We start from the raw sequence: 21,758 nt of genomic DNA, 5'->3' as shown, positions 1-21,758 counted from the left end.
TTTTAATATATTATAGCTTTATTCTTCAAGAATATCGATGTAATAATATTGTTGCTAAAAAGATAAGTGTCATTGTATACCGGGTGTAACAATGATAGTGTGTTTTTTCCTCAAAGTTTGGAATACCCTGTGGAATATTTTGGCGTATATAAGATATTGAAATTAAAACTCAACTGTAGCCTTATGCTTTCTTAACATTATGCTTTTTGATTCATTAGCTTATGTTGGATAATAAAAAAGTTAGGTACTTTAACAACTAGCAACGTTATTCATCAATACAGGGTGTTTCTAAATAAGTGCGACAAACTTTAAGGAGTAATTCTGCATGAAAAAATAATGACCGTTTGCTTTATAAACACATGTCTGCAATTGCTTCGTTTCCGAGATACGGGATGTTAACTTTTTTCTTACAAACTGACGATTTATTTATTGCTCTAAAACCGGTTGCGATATGCAAATGAAATTTGGTAAGTTTTAAGAGGTAGTTATTGCGCATTTTTTGGCATACAATTAAGAATTTTATATTCACCATTGGCGTGCATACGGGTAATATGACCGGGTAATATAACCCGTATGTACGCCAATGGTAAATATAAAATTCTTAATTGTATGCCCAATAATTACCTCTTAAAACCTACCAAATTTCATTTGCATATCTCATCCGGTTTTAGAGCAATAAATAAATCGTCAGTTTGTAAGAAAAAAATCAACATCCCGTATCTCGGAAACGCAGCATTTGCGGACATATGTTTATAAAGCAAATGGTCATTATTTTTCATGCAGAATTACCCCTTAAAGTTTGTCGCACTTATTTAGAAACACCCTGTATTGATGAAGAACATGGCTAGTTGTTAAAGTACCTAACTTTTTTATTATCCAACATAAGCTAATGAATCAAAAAGCATAATGTTAAGAAAGCATAAGGCTACAGTTGAGTTTTAATTTCAATATTTTATATACGCCAGAATATTCCACAGGGTGTTCCAAACTTTGAGGAAAAAACACAATATCATTGTTACACCCGGTATACAATGACACTTATCTGTTTAGCAACAATATGATTACAGTCTGTTTCGGTTCCTCAAATTGATAAGACGTGCGATACTTAAAATCTAATTAAAGAAATCGGTGTTTTCACCTCGTAATTAAAAAACTAGTTATTCATATTAAAGTACACATATCGATATTAAAAAAGTGAAATCTAAGTGGTTTTTAAATCATGAGCGTTAATAGCGGGGGTGGACAACCCCCCGATAAAGATGATTTAGAGTGTGCAATGGATGTGTCCCGTCCGGATCATCCAGCTTCGCCAGTGCCGGATCTTCCAGCTTCTCCAGTGGAGGAATTTAGAGGATTCCAAAATCCCAATTCACAGATAAGTACTGTTAATGATTCTGATACTGTTTCCGGGAAAAATGTAGATGTAAATACGGTCATTAAAAATATTAATCAATATTCTTCTAAAGATAATGCTCCATTTTTTGTTTATGTTCAAAGTAAAACAGGGAGAATAGGGAATCTCCATAGGGTAGCTACCTCTAGACTGATTATTAATTCTGTTCCAGAAATTAAACAGGACATAGCTAACATATCAATAATAGGAGCTAATAAAATAAAGGTCGAATTAACTTCTTATACAAGCGCAAATAAATTATTAACAGCACAGACCTTAAAAGATAAATACGATACATACATCCCAATGTTTTTTACACATGTAAGGGGGGTCGTAAGACAAATAGACTTAGAATTATCGGAACAGGAATTAAAAGAAATTATTAAACCGAAATTGGGCAACAATTTTGAAGTAAGTCACGTAAAAAGAATTTCACGTAAAAATGACCAAAATGAAATTGTTCCAACAACTACTATTATAGTTACATTTAGAGGTCAACTTTTACCCACAAAGGTAATAATAGAAAAAATGGTGTATGATGTCGAAAAATACGTGCCAAGAATAATTCAGTGCCTGAATTGTTTAAGATTTGGGCACGTCAGTCTGCAATGTAGATCAAAAGAACGTTGTAAAAACTGTGGAGAAGATCATAAGGCAGAAAGCTGCCAAAAAAATGAACCAATATGCATTTATTGTAAAGAAAAGCATTGCGCTACTGATAAAAAAAATTGTTCAGAATTTATTAGACAGAAGAATATAAAAAGAACAATGGTATATGAAAACCTATCATACGCCGAGGCGTCTTCTAAGCATGAAACAAGTTTTTCAAGTGTAGCAAAAAATAACACAAATTCTAACCGTTATACTGTTACTTTAAAAAGAAGGAGGTTAGCTATGTCCCCAGAGATCGATGAAACATTCGAAAAACGTAAAGAAATAATTTCAAATCCAAAAACTTTAACAGAACCTGTTTTCAATAAGTTTAAAAATATACCAAATTATAATAATGGTTGTGATGACTCTAACACGGTAAATAAACAGATAAAAACTTGCGAATCATTATTAAACCTTATCAAAGATATTTTAACTTTTTCAAATGTAGAAATTAAAAATAGTACACTTATTGAAAACATAAAAGACAGTATAACGCAAATTTTATCTGACTATGAGTAACTTAAATATACTGCAATGGAATGCTAGATCAATTTTGTGTAATAAAGGTCACTTTGAAAAATACATTTTCGACAATAAAATTAATGTAGTTTTGCTTTCGGAAACTTGGTTAAAGAAATCTTCACATTTTTTTATTAATAATTTTAATATATTTAGACAGGACCGTAATGACAATTTTGGAGGAGTTGCAATCTTATTAAGAAAATACTTTACCTTTTTTCCTAAGCCAAAATTTACTCCGATAAAGGATGTCGAATGTGTGTCGGTATCAGTTTCAATAAATAAAAATATAAAAATCCATCTATACTCTATATATGCCAAACCAAAACTAAACATTAGAGAAACAGATTGGGTTACCTTTTTTGATAGCTTAGAAAAGCCATTTTTGGTAGGAGGAGATTTCAATTGTCATCATACTGCATGGGGAAATAGTTATTCAGACATAGCGGGTTCAAGTCTTCTCGGTGCTATAGAGGAGTGTAACTTAAATTATTTAAATACAGGAAGCGAAACATTAATACCTAGATTTGGAAGTAATAACAAATCTGCTATAGATATTACAATATGCTCTAGAGATATAACTTTAAATTGTGATTGGAAAACTGATATTACACCATTAGGTACTTCCAATCATTTTCCTGTTCTAATTGAAACACATTTTAATACTACTAAATTATCCTTTAAGTGTAAAAACCAAGTTAATTTAAATAAAGCTGACTGGTCTTTTTTCTCTCAGATAGTAGATGAACAATTAGATGGAAGTAATAACGAAAGGTCATATAAAAGTTTTATAGAGTCAATAAATCATGCTACAAAACTAGCAATCCCACAGAAGAGAACAGAGATCAAATCAGAATTTAGCAAAGTTTGGTGGAATCAGAGATGTGCAAATGCTATTAAATGTCAACAAGAAGCTTTTTTGCTTTATAAAAGGCAGTCAAATTTAACTAACTATTTAAAATATAAAAATTCAGTAGCAGTCGCCAAAAAAATAATATTACAAAGCAAAAAAGATTCTTGGCAAGATTTTTGCAAACAACTTAACAGAAACACACCAATAAAAGATATATGGAAGTATATAAAGAAAATAAAAAATACATTTAATCCCCCAAGAAATAGGATCCAAATAGGTGAGTGGGTAGAAACATTCTTTAATAAAATTGCTCCAAGTTGGGTGGAAACAAATATTCGGCCGACTATTTCACTGAGCACGGATGATATAGATAGTGAATTTTCAAGTATGGAAATAAAACAAAGCCTTAAAACAAACAATAACACAGCACCTGGAGTTGATAACATTTATTATAAAATGCTCGCTAGTTTGTCAGAATCAAGTATTGAAATTTTTCGCAACATAATTAACTCAATATGGAATCGGGCAGAATTTCCAACAAGCTGGAAGGAATATAAAGCAATCCCAATTCTGAAACCAAATAGAGATGCTGAAGATCCAGAGTCATATAGAGCAATTTCTCTAGCTTCTTGTGTATTAAAAACTGTAGAAAGAATGATCAAAGTCAGACTAGTTCATTGGCTCGAAAATAATAAAAAATTACCTAAATTACAGTTTGGCTTCAGAAGAGGATGCTCAACTATTGAAAATATCGGCAACCTAGTAAGTGATATAAATATCGCCTTTACTAATAACAACTCCGTTCCAGCAATTTTCGTAGACATAGAATCAGCATATGATAACGTCATATTAGACATTCTCTATGAAAAAATGGAAAAAATGGGAATCTCCCAATCTTTGACCTCACGTATAAGATTACTATATTCCGATAGGTCAGTGTCAATAAATATAAATGATGAAACATTGGGACCTAAAACGACCAATATTGGGTTACCACAAGGAAGTATACTAAGCCCTGTACTATACTTAATATATACAGCAGATCTGGAAAGTAAAATTAAATGTAGTGAGACCGTTTCTATACTACAATTTGCCGATGACATTTGTATATATTCCCCATGCCAGTATATTGAAGAAGGGTGCAAAAAATTAAATATAGCCTATAAGAACCTTAATAAATGGTGCAATGAAAATGGCCTAAAAATTTCCAGGAAAAAAACAGAAGTCTGCATTTTTACGAGGAAAAGAAAACACATTCCAACAGAAATAACATTGGATACAACAAAGTATAGTGTACGGGCATCTGTAAAATACCTAGGAATGTATCTGGATAAAAAAATGACATGGAAAAACCACATAGATTATTTAATCAAGAAAACTGAAAAAGGAATTAACATCTTACGGTCAGTGTGTGGAACAAAATGGGGATCAGATCCAAACGTAGCAATCCTTTTGTACAAATCCTACATTAGGTCAATACTGGATTATGGTAGTTTCTTCTATGACCAAGCTTCCAAAAGTCAACTAGAAAAAATAGATCACGTAGTAAATAAGTGTCTAAGGCTATGCCTAGGGGCTTTAAAAAGTACACCAATTGATTGCTTATTTGCCGAAGTAGCAGAAACTCCACTAAAATATCGCCGAAAGATTTTAGCTTCCAATTTTATAGCTAAATTAAGTTCTAAAAATAGCAACTTAGTCCAAAAAATCAATATACTGTTTACATCGGATCTTACCCATAGTTATTGGAAGTCGAAAAAAAGTTTAACTATTACTGAGTCATATTATGTAATAAATAACGTAATAGAAGAAATATACTCTTCAGATATAGATCCATTATATAGCATAAATATTTATAACATCCATCCAATTAACTGTGTTTTTCTCCAAGACTATTCAAAATTTCACCCAAGGATTAGACAATACATATTTGAGGAGGATTTAGAAAAGTATCTTCCCAGATGTCAATATATATTCACGGATGCATCAAAGAACAACAAGAAAGTAGGTTGCGCTATATTTGATCCACATAAAAATCATAAAAAATCCTTTAAATTAAATGAAAAGCTTACAATATATACTGCAGAATTAATAGCCATATTAGAAGCTCTCCTGTATATAAGTAATATGAAAATTACAGCAGAATCATTTGCAATTTGTTCTGATAGTAAAAGTGCTATTATGAAAATAAAAAATATCCACCAAGTCAGTAGTAATTATATTTTGACTAATATAATTATTAAACTTCAAGAATTACAAACAAAAAAAATCAATGTATCATTAGTTTGGATTAAAGGACATTGTGGAATAAAAGAGAATGAAGAAGTGGACGAAGATGCTAAGAAAGGAAGTAGAACTGGAGAGCTTTTAAGTTATAAATGTCCCCACAGTGAAATTGCCTGCCACGTAAAACCCATAATACTAGCCGAATGGAGAGAAATGTATAGTAACAGTCCAAAGGGAAAATTTTATAAAAACATAGTTACCAAGCCTCCTGGCCAGTCTTGGTTCTCAAGACTGTCGGGAAGCAAGCGGTTTTTCTCTGTTTTGTGCAGGTTAAGGTTCAACCATGTTTTAACTCCCCAGTACAAATATAAAATAAAATTGAGTGATTCTCCTAATTGTTCATGTGGAGAAGAAGGTACAGCGGAGCACATGATCCTAGGCTGTTCTAGAATAATAAACGAGGTTAAATTATTAAATGAAGAAATGGCCAAAATACACAAAATCACCAGACCATATAACCTAACTCAACTATTAAGAGCAGAAGATTTCAATGTTTATCAAATTTTGTACAAACATATTTTATGTATTAGATTAAGTTTATAACCTATGTTTTTTTTCCTTTCGTGTTAAGCCCTACGCCTATCCGAGGTCCACCTGTCTCGTCTAAATGCTCTGATCGACCCCTGAGCGTCAAATTGTGTCCTAGTCTAATATCCCAAATTATATTGAAAAAAAGACAATGAAAAATAAAAAAAAAATATCAAAAAAAATATATATATATATATAAAAAAAATAAAAAAAAAATAAATAAATAAAAAAAAAATACATAAAAAAATGATAAAAAAAAATCAAAATGAAAAGAAATAATTCCAAATAAAAACAAAAATCGTTGAAAATTAGATATAGGTATATAAAATAGTTCTTTGTAAAATTAGAGCAGGATTGTGATTGGATACATACCTGAACAAATCAGTAGAAAGCAGGAAGCACTCCTTTGGAGCTTCCGCATAAATAATACAAATAATCCCAAAAAGGTAAGATGGCGAATGGACATTGACTCCGAAGCCAATAATGCTCTAACACACACAACAATATGATTACATCAATATTCTTGAAGAATAAAGTTATAACATATTAAAAAAAATCACTAAAATCGGACAACAGGTTTAGGAAATACAAGACATCAAAAATGTCCCATTTTTAAGGTGGTGCGTTAATTTTGGTGCTTAGTGTAATATAACACGTACTGATACCATAGATATAATAACACGTAGATTGGGCCAGGTCCGAAAAATAGCGTAACGCGGAGCAGTTCGGGTCGGTGGTCTATATATCTCTCTCTACCGGCGCTTAGCTTTCTCTCTAGCGTATGATGGCCGGTACCTTTGTGTCTGTGTCGTTCCATTACTCCCACCTCTTGGTAGATACGCTCACACTCGTACGACAGACAAAGATAGCTAGACCACCGTACTTGATATAGGGCTTTTCATCGATTGTCATTTGTTTCGAGCTTCTGTCATGTGTCACATAATATTAATATATCTACGTCATACGTCTTTGGTTTGTATCATTGGTATATACCAATAACGTATGACGTAGATATATTAATATTATGTGACACATGACAGAAGCTCGAAACAAATGACTGTGAATGAAAAGCCCTATTGACGTTACACCGTGATGCATTGAGTGGCATATCCCTAGCCTGGTCTATCGTTAATATGTCTATGACTGATACTGATTTGTTTTTTCAGTGAAGTATCTTTGCTGTAAGCTGTAAGAAAATTTATAGTTGGTTTTTCCACAGTTTTTGCTGTAATTATGTGCATGTGGAATGGAGATCAGGTTACTCTTCTTATAGAAGAATATAGAAAATTATTTTTGCACCAGAATTTACTTCCCTGTTCAAATATATTACTAAAAAATAACCAAATGAAAGTTGTAAATTATAACCTGAAAATGTCATTTCACATTTATTCTTTTCTTATGTTACCTCTAACCAGCAATACATCCACATCCACTGCCTCTAACTTAGTTTTCTTTCATCAGTGGCCTTTTATTTATATCAAAATTCTATTTAATGTCAGTCACATTACACACTACGCATGCGTTTAACAACAATGGAAAAATTGTATAATTTTACTACATAAATTATCGTTATTATTCTTGAAATAATTTTCGAAGTAAATCTCGGTCATGTAAAACGGCTCTTAGTAATTTTTCGATAAATAAGTATTAATCGAGATGCGGCTTCTTTTTTAATATGTTTACATAAAAATTTTATCGGAGTTTTGTACCCTTAAACCCCCCAAATGTTTGTGTACGTTCCAATTAAACTATTATTGCGGTAACATTAGTTAAACAGAGTGTTTAAAACTTTTTTGCTTCTTTGTATTTTTTCGATAAGGCTACTTTTATCGAGATGTGGCTTCTTTCTAATATGGTTCAGAATATACCTCAAACTGTAATTATTTATAAATAAATTTTCATATTATTACCAGGTCTTTATAATCGTACGTAAATGTACAAATATGTGGTGGATTTGACAAATATTCAAAATATCTCGATAAAAACAAGCTTTTCGAAAAAGTACTAAGAGGCAAAAAAGTTTTAGAAATATTTTTGTTAACTAATGGTGCCACAATGATAATTTAATTGGAACGTACACAAAAGTTTGGGAGGGGGATTTAAGGGAATAAAACCCCCATAACATTTTTATGGGGTGCACAAATTTCACTATAATTTTATTTTAAGATGCTCCTGTCATAAGAATGCCACATGTCCGTTTTCAATAAGAAACCACAAAATGTTTTCGATATATTGGGAAAACTCGATTTTTATTTTGTGACTTCAAAGGGCTGTAACTTTTTTATATGAACATTTGTACTAAGGTAAGTTAGGTTCAATCGAACTATTTTTGGTCCCAGAATATAGGATTTAATTTACGACCTATATTTTTGTTACAGCCTGTATATACAATAACAATGATTTCAAAAAAGAAAATCTACGGTTTCGTTTTGATTAAAATCTGTCTTTCTCCATCCCCCGATAGCACTATTTCTAGGTCTACCTGTTGTCAAGGAGGCTCTAAGGAAGACAGATTTTTATCATTCCGACCGTAGATTGTCGATATAAATTAAAATAATTTATATCGCAGTATGGATAGAACGCCCTCTAACGGGGAATAAGCGAAATGAATTTCGACTCAATTCAAGCTTTCTGCTTAACCCAAGTATAACATACCAAAAGGCACCGCCAGGAAAACATTCCACTTTGCGGTTCAGAGTAATGTGCCTTTTGGTATGTTATACCTGGGTTAAGCAGAAAGCTTGAATTGAGTCGAAATTCATTTCGCTTATTCCCCGTTAGAAGGCGTTCTATCCATACTGCGATATAAATTATATTAATTTATATCGACAATCTACGGTCGGAATGGTAAAAATCTGTCTTCCTTAGAGCCTCCTTGACAACAGGTAGACCTAGAAATAGTGCTATCGGGGGATGGAGGAAGACAGATTTTAATCAAAACGAAACCGTAGATTTTTTTATTTTGTTAATGCCATACTCTGCATAGAGTACAAAGACTCGATTCATATGGGCTCTCTGAACCGCAAAGTGGAATGTTTCCTGGCGGTGCCTTTTGGTATGTTATACCTGGGTTAAGCAGAAAGCTTGAATTGAGTCGAAATTCATTTAACAATGATTTCCTTAGTTTGGTTCACTTAGCCCTTGATAGAGACTTTTGGAATAAGATTAGGATACAGCAGACTTTTGGAAGTCTGCTGTATCTGTAGAGTAAGGAGAGCGAGTCAAGTCCCACAGAACTTAGGCCACAATTGACCCATCGTGCATCCTCCCAGGGGGCTGGCGTCCTTAGCTCATTGTCCACCCTGCCTTTTCCAGGAAGGTGGACAAATCGCCAGGGGACATCTCCCCTATGTCGGCAGGTGTAGACCAAGGCTCGCCGAACGCATACTCTCGTATTGACGATAACTCAGGGCATTCACATAGGACATGCTCGACAGTTTCGTCATCTCATTCACACCTCCTGCACAGAGGTGTCTACTAGCCCCAGTGTCTGGAGGTGTTTGCTTAGTTGACAATGGCCAGTTAAAAACCAACTATCAAGCGTAGATTTTTCTGATCATTCCCAAGTACTTTTCGATGCTGACTTCCCAAGGCTCCTTAGTGTTACCTTGGCAAGTTTACATCCTCGCCCTTATTCCCATTTTGAAAGTCTGCTAATCAATCTGATCTTATGAGCACGATAGTAATAGAATTTTGTGTGCATAAACTTATAATCGGATTATCGGATTATCAAGATTATCATTCCAAACTTGTTGGTATCGAGGTGTAGTTTAAAATTCCTTAGAATTGTGCAACCGGCCATTTCGTTGAAATAGATATTTACGCCAAAGCTCTTCACTGAGTTCTTTTGTTATGGATACACTGACAGAGAAGTTAAGGGATGGGGCTCCTTGGTCAATGCTTTTTGCTGATGATATCGTGTTTGTGGTGGAGAGCAAAGAAATGTTGGAGGAAAAGTTGGAGGGTTGGAGAACGGCCATTGAAAAGGGAGGATTTAAAGTTAGCAGGTCAAAAACAGAGTACTATTTGGTTGGGAGGAACAGAAACGGTTGGGGAATTGCTTGAGGAAAAACTAGAACGAGTAGGAGAATTTAAGTCCTCTATCTACCTTCGAGTCTTAATCTATCCATCTTTTGACATAGGCCTCCCCTTCTAGGGGAAACCACTGGTTTCTATCCAGCGCTGTGGTCATCCATCGACCATCTGGATCCGGCATGCTTTTTGAGGTCGTTGATCTACCTCATCTGAGGCCTTCCTCTTCCTCTCTTATGTTCCCATGGTCGCCAGATTATTTGCTTGTTCCACCTTTCTTCTTCTTGTCGGATGGTGTGACCTGCAAATTTCCATATGAGTTTTGCCACCTGTCACTTTGTCTTTCACTTTGGTTACTCCTCTGATCCAGACGTTTCTTTTGCGATCTGTAAGTTTTATATGTAGTATCTGTCTTTCCATCGATCTTTGCGCTTTTGCCACTTCATTGGTTTTCTCCTTTATAAGTGTCAAAACTTGGGAGCCATATGTGAAAACAGGAAGTATACACTGGTTAAAAATTCGCCTTTTTTCATATTGCAGGTATTTTTTATTTTTCAAAATGTAGCTTAATTTGCCGAATGCTACCCAGGGCAGTCTGATTCTAAATATATATATATATATATATATATATATATATATATATATATATATATATATATATATATTCCTTAACTTGTTCTATTATATTTTGACCTAATGTGATCAAGGAGTTTTCGTCTGTTTGTCATAATCTTTGTTTTATTGTGCTTCATCGTTTAATTCTTCTAGCATGGTTTTTAAGACTACTTTTGTATGAGCGATTAAGATTATATCATCCGCTTATCGTGGGTGGTTCAGATATCGTCCATTGATTTTAATACCTCGTTCTTCCCAGTGAATTTTTTTGAAGACATCCTCCAGCGCTTGACTAAATAGTTTTGGAGAGATTGTATCTCCTTGTCTAACTCCTCGTCTTAGTTGAACTGGTTCTGTTCCTTCATATACTTGTATTCTAGTTGAGACATTCCTATATATGTTCTCTATCAGGTTTGTATATCTGTAATCAATTCGGCTGTTTTGTAAGGAGTTTGTTATGGCCCAATGTTCTACACAATCAAACGCTTTTTCAAACTCAATGAATGCCATGAATAATGACATGCGATATTCGTTTTCTTTCTAGATTAAGATTTTCATCGTTAGAAGATGATCAGAAGTGCTAAATCCTTTTCTGAAACCCGCTGGTTCCCTTGACTGGTATCCATCAAACTTTGTTGTGAGTCTGGTTGTCAGTATGTACATATTTTAGTGAATGATTTGTATAGAACATTTTTAGAAGTGTTATTGGGCGATAATTTTTCAGGTCTGATCTATCGCCTTTTTTATGTAGGATAATTGATATTGATTCATTCCAGTTGACCGGGATTTTCTTTTCCTGCATTATTTGATTCATAAGAGTATGAAGGATATTGATGACGATCTTTCCTCCATTCTTCAGCATTTCTGCAGTCATGCCAATCTGTCCAGGCGCCTTATTGTTTTTCATTTCCTTCAACGCTTTATTTATTTCTGATTCACTAATCTCTGACTGGATCTCTGAGTGTACATTTTTTTACTTTAATCTGCATCCTTCTCTTGATATCTTCTGTTGGTGTTTTTTTTTGTTTGGTATAGTTCTGTAAATTATTTATGAATTATTTCTATGATTTAATCTTTGTAGTTTCTTTCAATTTGATCTTCATTTTTGATTTTGTTTATTTCAAATTTTCCTAGGCTTGATTTTAAGAATTTCATATTCTTGTTTTTTTCGATAAGTTTTTCCACTTTCGCTTCTTGAATTTTCTTTCTATCGCTTCGTGTGTTTTTTCTGATGGTTTTGTTAATTTCCTTGATTTGATTTTCTTTCTTCTGTTTCAGCCAACTTTCTTCTTTTAATCATTAGATCTTTTGTTTCTTGCAAAATGTAACTTTCTTTCTCTTTGTTTGTCTGAACAATTTCCCTGTCTGCCGTGACTATCGATTTTGTTGTGTGCATTATTTATTTCATTTATGTGTTTGCTGTTGGGATCTAGGTATTTTGTTAATTGTTGTTCTATTTTTTCTCTATATACATATTTATTTTGTTTTAGTTTTGCCATGTCTAGTTGTTTTTTACTTTCTTGGTTATTTCTAGGGTAGCATTAATGTTTATTTGCACTCTTACCATTCTATGATCACTTCCAGTTGTAAATTCATCGAGTATTGTAACGCCTTTTATGATGGATTGTTCTGTGGACAGTATGTAATCTATTAGCGTCTATTAGATTAGATTACCCTAGCTCCTACATAACGGAAAATGCAACACTAGATCGAGAAATTTCCCATAAGATACAGGCTGGTTGGTTAAATTGGAAGCGAATGTGAAAAAATCGGGGAAAGGCTGAAAGAAAAGATATACAAGAGTGTGGTATGGTCGTTACGGTGAATACGTTACGGTTAGCATCTAAACATTTCGTATATGTATTTGGCACCTAGGACTTTTCTATTGGTTCTTTGCAGCACTCGGTCATATTTCAACCAATAGTCGGCGAGGTGTCAAACGCGTATACGGAATGTTATTCGGTGCGAAATTCATATACGGAATGTTAAATAGTCGTAGATGGAAAAAGACAACTTTTTATTAGTCAGTTAAAAGAAAATTGATTTTAAAATACTTGTTAATGTATTATTAAATAAAAATAAAACAACTATAGCATATGGAATGTTATTTGGTGCGAAATTCATATACGGATTATTAAATGTTCGTAGATCACAAAAGACTATTTTCGTCTGGTAGAACACAGCCCTAAACTTCAACAGAATTGAATAGCTGAAACATACTAAACAACACGTGCAAGTCATTAAAAATTCGGCTAAAGCGAAACCATAGTCAAATAAAGAAATAATGTCTCTCAAATCTACATCATTCCATTTATGAATTTCGCGCACCAAATAACATTCCATATCGGTAATAATTGTTTTATTTTCATTAATAATACATTAACAAAATATTTTAAAATCACTCTTCTTTAACTGACTTAATAAAAAGTCGTCTTTTTTAGTCTACGAATATTTAACATTCCGCGTATGAATTTCGCACCAAATAACATTTCAAATACTATATAATTGTTTTATTTTTATTTAATAATACATTAACAAGTATTTTAATCAATCTCCTTTTAACTAACTCTAATAAAAAGTTGTCTTTTTCGGTCTACGAATATTTAACATTCCGTATATGAATTTCGCACCGAATAACATTCCGTATACGCGTTTGACACCTCGCCGACTATTGGTTGAAATATGACCGAGTGCTGCAAAGAACCAATAGAAAAGTCCTAGGTGCCAAATACATATACGGAATGTTTAGATGCTTACGGTTACGGGAATGATTAGGAAAAGATCCGGAATGACTGCAGTTTAAAAAAAGATTCATGAACATAGACTGCAGTGATTTGGTCACGTCAAGACGTAGAGATAAGAACTACGTGAAACGAAGGATAGAACTGTAGAAGTTGACGGAAAGAGAGATAGGAGATCCAAGGAACAGCGAACCCTAAAAAGGAAAAATCTAAGGAATAAGAAACTCTGTCAGTTAGCCATAGCAATTAACACTAAGTATTACTAATGAATAAGAAGCTAAATCTATATCTGATTTAAGCATTTGACAATAAATCAAAACTCTTATGATAATAAATTAACAAAAATGTATCACAAATAAGTTAAATCCAATTAATTTATTTCACTGTTTATTAAAAACACCAAAAATTGTCTGAACTCTTCAACTAACAATAAGAAACAACTGTACATTACCTTATCATCGTAAAAACCCTGGTCATCAGTTCTTTGCTGCCCTAACAGTCGATCCGTCTCCAAATCAGTATCATTTTCTTCTGGAATAAATAAAAAAATAGAATATTTTTTTACTGTCGTCTTACCGGTTTGAGTAATCTAAAGCCAATCTTTACAATCATCAATCTCATTTTGTATGAATAGAGTGAGTCTTCGATTGGTGGCAAATAGAGAAGAATTCAAATTGAGACAAAAACAACGGTTAATAATATAGTGACTGTGCGCTCCGGTATGACAGGTGTTAGTAAAAGAACTATTTACAGATTTTTAAGAGAAAGGAAACAAGGAAACATTACTGAGACAAAACCACATGAAGGAAAACAACCCATGGACATTGAAAAGAAATAAGGATATTACGTTTGCCACCTTATCATTGTCAACTAAATCATAGAATTAATTTGGAATGAAGGAAAATGTGAAGTGGCCAGACAAAATATAACTTTTAAATTGAAGGATGTCGGACAACTTTTATTAAATTCTATAAAACATATAACGAAAGATAACTGGACTAATGTTTTAAACCACGTAAAAAAAGAGGAAGGAAGACTGTGGACTATTGATAATAACATTAAAGAACTTTATCAATCTATAATCATTCCAATCGGAATTTGACAGAGAAGAAGAGGAAGATGTGGAAATCTATAATTTATAAGTAAATCAGTAAGTTGTTAATTTATGCACATCGCTTAAATGTTAGATATCAATACAATGTAAGTACTTATTCGCTTTAACATTAATTTTATTTAACATATAAATCTGTCCATTTTTGATTCTCCAACACTGACCTATGATATTCATACCTGTTAGGTATATAATCCATGGGTTTGTACTTTTATTTCTATGTGAATAGGGTGGACTCTTTGAAAAATAATATCTAAAACGACGTTTCAACAATAGAGGATATTATTTTGAGTGATTTCAGTTTGACCACTTTACTATACCTGCTGTTTGAAGATTTGCATTTGTAATGAGCTCCCAGTTGCAAACAAATAAACTATAACTACATTTCGAACAGACATCGGTATTATTTATTTACCGGCGAAGTAATAGAATCAGGCGACAAAAATCATTAATAAAAATTGTCTGATTTTTACTGCTACCCTAACTGTAATAATAACTTAAATCAGTCTTCAATAAAAGGGCGTTCTGTTATGAACTGTTTCTTGTAAATAAATATCTAGGTATCCATTGATCCAAAATTATTGTCATCACAGTGGGCTCTGAAGGACAGAGATAGCTCATGTCTATCATTAATTCAGATATGCTTGTCAGTTTACGTCAACTTTGACTTTTCAAGTTTTAGTAAACACAATTATTATTAAAACAAAAGCGATCTCTGCTCGAAATGTATTTTAGAAATGGCCAAAGAATTAACGGAGAATGAGTTTACTCCAACCGAGATGATTTTGAAGATTTTGATGAAGAATTTCTCAATGTTACTGTTCATTATCACATCTTTTGCAGAGCTATTTGTCACGTTGTAGATATTTATAGAAAAAACGGAAACCATAACTCAAAAGCCAGCGGCAGGCAAGCCTAAGGTGCAAACTGAAGAAAACATCGAACTGATCAGAACAGTTATTGTAGATCAACCACATACATCAATTCGGCATTTACATAAACACGTAGATCTTTCATATGGACCTTGCCAGCGTATTCTTAAGCAAGATTTACATTTTCATCCGTATCGTTTACTAGCCTTCCATGAAATCACCCTAAACAACTATCCCCTTCTGTAATTGTTTTCTGAACAATCTCGATAATAATGATGATGTATTGGTCTAAGAGCTAGCAACGTTTTCGAGAAATCATTTTAAGACGGCTGATTCTTTCATATATTGTTCCCTATGCTTCCTCGAACACCGTATCGGCCATCTGGCTACTGATACAGGTTGCGTTCATTATTGCGCAGCACACCTGTACAGGTAAACACAAAATCAGGGTGATTGATTAGTGTGAAAAAGCTTAGTAGATCCGCTATAGTAATAGATAGCAATAAAAGTTAATAACAAAAATTGTAGCTAACTTTGCGCTTCACATTACAAAATTAGTTAGAATATTACAGGGTGTTCGATAACATAGTGGCAGACCAAACTTTTGTTTTTTTAAATGGAACACCCCATATTTTATTTTATATTCGAAATCTTCTTAACTTCCCCATCACAAAAATATAAAGGTTTGTTATGTTATACAGGGTATTTACAAAGTTATAAGCAATGTTCTATGAAAACCGTAATAAGTTCAGCTCCCTGTATAAATAAAAATAAGCACAACAGCAATGGTTTATTGGTGCCATATTTTTTTGTTGATTGTCAAAATTTATAAAAATGGTTGATATTGCTAATTTTCTTTACATCGAATACAGGGTGAGTCAAAACGCAAGTACATTATTTTCACAGTAATTTTAAATAGAACACCCTAATAACTTGCTCTGAAAAATGAAAATATCTCGAAAACTGACAAATTTAGGCATAGGGAATATTATACAAAAATTAAAGTACGGTAATGATATTTTTCGATAGTAATATAAAATACAGGGTGTACCATTTAAAATTTCTGAGAAAAGAATTTACTTGCGTTTTGACTCACCCTGTATTCGATATAAGGAAAATTAGCAATATCAACAATTCTTAAAAATTTTCACAATCAACAAAAAAATATGGCACCAATAAACCATCGCTGTTATGCTTGTTTTTATTTATACAGGGAGCTGAACTTGTTACGATTTTCATAAAAAATTGGTTATAACTTTGTAAAAGCCCTATATAACATAATAAACCTTTATATTTTTGTGATGGGGAAGTTAAGAGGATTTCGAATATAAAATAAAATATACGGTGTTCCATTTAAAAAAACATAAGTTTGGTCTGTCACTATGTTATCGAACATCCTGTAACAATCTAACTAATTTCGTAATGTGAAGCTGAAAGTTGGCCAAAATTTTTATTATTAATTTTATGGCTATCTATTACTATAAATAGCGGATTTACTGAGCTTTATCACACTCATCAATCACCCTGTATATTGAATTTAAATTATTTTAGGACGAAAAATTTTTTTGTCATTACTTTTTAAACCACAGAAATGTTTGGCAATTACAGTTCATATTTCTAATAATGTTTAAAAAGTAATGACAAAAAAAATTTGCGTCTTACAATAATTTTAAATTCGATATGTTTGCCTGTACAAGTGTGCTGCGCAGTAATGAACGCAACCTGTATCAGTAGCCAGATGGCCGGTACGGTGTTCGAGGAAGCATGGGGAACAATATATGAAAGAATCAGCCGTCTTAAAATGATTTTTTTTTCCGAAGCTCTTGGTCCATATTAGGTAAAACCTTTTTTATTGACGAATGTTAGTTTCGTCTTTTTGGGTACACAAATTCTCAGAATGAGGATGTGGAGTGCAGATAACCCGCATTATTTTATCAGCCTTTATATCCAGAGAAACTTGAGAGTTTGGGCTGCCATAAGAAAGCGACGGGTTGTAGGACCCATATTTTTCAAGGGGATTCTAAATGCTGAAAAATACCGTCAAGAAAATTTAACTCCATTTATAAATCAATTGATAGATGATTAATTAATAGAGGGATTATTTCAGCAAGACGGGGCTCGAATTCATACAACACTGCAAAATTTGAATTTTATTATGGACTTTTTCGACAACAGGACTATAAGTTGAAATATATTCCCCCCTCGATCCTGTGATTCGACTCCCTGAAAGAATAGAGAATCATATTGAGGGATTAAATAATACTCCGTGGGTTCTAAACAATGTTATAGACTCAACCGTTACGTTACAGTAGTCAAGAAGAGTTACGTTATGTAGAGATGTTAGTGGTGGACATACAGGGTGTCCCAGACTAATTTAGCCACGCTATATCTCTTAAACGAATAGAGATTTTCGAATGGGACAAAAACTGATATATTCTACTTGTAATACACTTTAATATGGCGTAGAAAAAAATCATCCCCTAAATATTCATCCCTTAGTTACAACCCCTAACTTAAATTTTTTTAATAGCACCCTGTATATTTTTTAATAATTTTGAGTGTGGTATTTTATCGTCTATTCAACACATTTTCGTTGAAAATCAAATCGGTTCGTAAATAACGAAGAAACTATCAGTTTATTTTTGTTAATTGTGTGTCCCAGACTAATTTATCCAGGCTATATGACTTAAACGAATAGAGATTTTCGAATGAGACAAAAACTGACCTATTCCATTTGTAATACACTTTCATATGGCGTAGAAAAAATTCATCCAATAAATATTCATCCCTAACTTACAGGGTGCTATTTAAAAAAAAAATAAAGTTAGGGGTTGTAACTAAGGGATGAATATTTATTGGATGAATTTTTTCTACGCCATATGAAAGTGTATTATAAATGTAATAGATCAGTTTTTGTCCCATTCGAAAATCTCTATTCGTTTAAGAAATATAGTCTGGATAAATTAGTCTGGGACACATAATTAACAAAACTAAACTGATATTTTCTTGGTTATTTACGAACAGATTTTATTTTCAAAAAATGTGTTGAATAGACGATAGAAGACCACATCAAAAACTATAAAAAAATATACAGGGTGCTATTAAAAAAATTAAAGTTAGGGGTTGTAACTAAGGGATGAATATTTAGGGGATGTTTTTTTTCTACGCCATATTAAAGTGTATTACAAGTAGAATAGACCACTTTTTGTCCCATTCGAAAATCTCTATTCGTTTAAGAGATATAGCGTGGCTAAATTAGTCTGGGACACCCTGTATACTGCATCTTATTTTATTTTATTTATTATTGTTACTTATAATTTTGTTAATTTTTTTGATTGTGTCTTGGTTTTGGCTGATTTTTATGTTATTTAATGTTAACAACATCAAAATTAATTGATAAACCAATGATACAAATTCAGATTAAAACATACGTAATTTTTTGCTCGGATAGCTTTGATGATAATAATTGTGGATCGCTCGTTACTTTCTACCGGAAACCTAATCTTACCTTCTTCTCCCCCGCTATTAACTTTGCGCTCCGAATCCCCACTCGTAGTTGAAAGCCCCCGTTGCCTGAAATGACTGTTATAAATATAAAATAAAAACATTCTGTGTTTGTCAATAATACCTTGGGACCCATATTGGACTAGCTGCGTTTTCTTCGCAATCTTCTTCAGGATGACGTTGTAACGGCAACGTCTTAGTTCTTTGTAAAGTTAATCTAATATCTTTTAAAGCTGCTTCGACATCACTCGTCTTTTCTCCCTGCAGTAAACGGTGTGGTGCAGGAGCTGGAGGAGGGGGAGTTTTTTCTACAATATTTTTTAATACAGAATCGGTTTTGCGAAACTATATATCATAATCATGCAGATAATAAAAAAGCTCTAACAAGTTCATGCACATTTTTAGTTCATGCACTCTAATAAGTTTGGCAACAGTAGAAAGTTTGGTTAGAAATACAGCAACTAGGGATGCATGCGGGACGTCCCGTCTCGCATTTTCTCCTGAGAGTTGTCCCGCATGTTCCGCAAAACTGTACTTATACGAGGGCGGGTCAATACGTCCGTGGCTTTTTGAATTTCCCGCCTCTTAATTGAAATGGCAACACTGCTCATAGTGCCCATGTCAACAGGTAACTCTCACTTGACTCAGGTCTAAATTTGAACAAGCTGAGTCATTTAGTTTGTAAATAAATAATCATTTCGTTGTAAAACGAAACAAGAGCCGTCTTACATTTCAGTTTATTCAGAGAGCATGAAAAACACCCTAACCGGTTTCAAACCTTATTAGGTTATCATCAGATAGTGCATATTATATGATTTTCTCTGAACAAACTTAAATTCGGGCTGCGAATTCATGTAGGCTGCTGGAGTATTGATTCAAAACAAAATAACATGATGATACGGATGCCGTGGCGACATAATATGATGAGACGGATGCCGTGGCGACATCTGCTTAACACAGGCGAAAGTTGTACTTTTAATAAAATTAAAATAATATCAAAACCAAAACTCTATTAGGACCAATTTTCTGGTAACACCTTCGTGGTTTCTAAAAATTGCAAACCAACGAATGGCTAGAGCAAAGAAGGCTGAGGGAGATCTAAAAGTTGCATCAGACTTGTCGCCTGTCCAACGCGGTAAAATTCCAAAGAAAAATGATCCCACAGACTCAGATAAGGTAAAACTAATATAAATAAATAATCATTTCGTTGTATAACGAAACAAGAGCCGTCGTATATTTCAGTTTGTTCAGAGAGGATCTTAGTTTATTCAGAGATAATCATATATGCACTCTGATAATAAATATTGATGATCTCCAACATTAGTCACGGATAGGCACATCAAGAAGAAATTACATGGCTCAGTAATTTCAATTTTGGTTGATCATTTGGGTATGAGATGGCTTTCTGCAAGATGTTGCCACATTTGCTCACAGTCGACCACAAACGCAACCGTGTGACAATTTCGCAGGAATGTTTGGCGTTATTCAGTCGCAATATGCAGGGCCCCCGCTACCATATGTGCAAAGTGTGCAATGCACACGGGCGCCATCTTATAGGGGCGCTAAAACCCGGGCTCAAAAGTTGCAAAAAAACAAACAAAAAAACAAAAATTAATTTTAAAATAAAAGTTGAGAAAGTAAATAGGATTAGGTATAAATAGGAGAAAAAGAGGAGAAAAACAAAATATTTCGGCATAATAATTAAAGGACCTAAATACCATCTACTACGCATTATAATAACTATAAGGAAAAGTGGAGGGAAAGACATGGATTGGTCGAAAGGAACTGTCATGGTTGCGTAATATTAGACAATGGTGTGGAACCACAGTAGAATAATTATTTCGCGCAGCAGCCGATAGAGCGAGATTTCAGGAAATTGTAAACATGATGACGGCCAACATCTGAACACGGACACGCACCCAAAGAAGAAGATGGTATAAAAAGACACGACATTTTATTAGTACATATTATATAATCCAGTTACTGTCGATTCCTATTTGCGAGAACAAGTAGAAGTCATGCATTGCATGAAGTCATAATTTTATTCTGTTTGTTTCATTTTGATATTTTAATCTACAAATAATAGTCCATTTACTCACGGTTTTTGTTGGGGATTTTAAAGAGCCGCTTGGATTGAGATGAAATTTAGCATACACATAGCTAACATGTCAAAGGAAAAAGTGATATTGTGCTGATGTGTGCTATGCCCTAGGGGTGAGTTACACTCCTTCTCGGGGGTAAAAAAAACACACGTTCAGAATTAATCAGGAATTTGATAAACTGATTAACTCTAAGCAACTTTTGTTCTAGAATCTTTTTTACTATTTTTTGGGTTATTTGCGAGTGAATATGTTCATTTTCAACAAAAAATCTTCTTTTTTGACGGTTTTTCGCAAATAACCCAAAAAGTAAGTATTCTATCGAAAAAAATGTTCTTAGCAAAAATATTTACAACAAAGTGAAAAAAACGATTTATATAATATGAAGTCTGTGAACTCAGTAGAAGCATAGCAAATAACCAAAAAATTTAGGACTTTTGCGGGGAAAACTGATTACAACTTCTCTGAAATGTTTAAAAAAAGATTTATTCTTGTTGTTTTAATAAAGTTTCTAGCATCAAAGGTAAGTAAGTTACGCTCAAAATAAAGTT

General features: G+C 33.2%; 1 protein-coding gene across 15 annotated transcripts in view; it reads right to left on the bottom strand.

Moving 5' to 3' along the window:
- Nucleotides 1-21,758, bottom strand: part of LOC114331300 (amyloid-beta A4 precursor protein-binding family A member 2-like) — a 252,334-nt gene that overhangs the window by 171,774 nt on the left and 58,802 nt on the right. For 10 of the 15 annotated variants that reach the window (XR_007701099.1, XR_007701098.1, XR_007701100.1 and 7 more), the window contains 3 exons: nt 19,233-19,416; nt 19,113-19,186; nt 14,073-14,152 (listed from right to left, as the gene is read on the bottom strand). Coding sequence is in view for 11 of the 15 variants with exons in the window: in XM_050663253.1 (XP_050519210.1) it covers nt 14,073-14,152; nt 19,113-19,186; nt 19,233-19,416 (338 nt within the window). In the remaining 4 variants the exon portion in view is untranslated. The remainder of the gene's footprint in view (nt 1-14,072; nt 14,153-19,112; nt 19,187-19,232; nt 19,417-21,758) is intronic. The other 5 variants (XM_050663251.1, XM_050663255.1, XM_050663254.1 and 2 more) reach the window with 2 other exon arrangements.

This window comes from Diabrotica virgifera, chromosome 10, assembly GCF_917563875.1.
Source record: "Diabrotica virgifera virgifera chromosome 10, PGI_DIABVI_V3a".
Classification (NCBI taxonomy): Eukaryota; Metazoa; Arthropoda; class Insecta; order Coleoptera; family Chrysomelidae; genus Diabrotica; species Diabrotica virgifera.
Note: the sequence above shows the minus strand (reverse complement) of the source record. Positions and strands in the feature narration are given on the sequence as shown.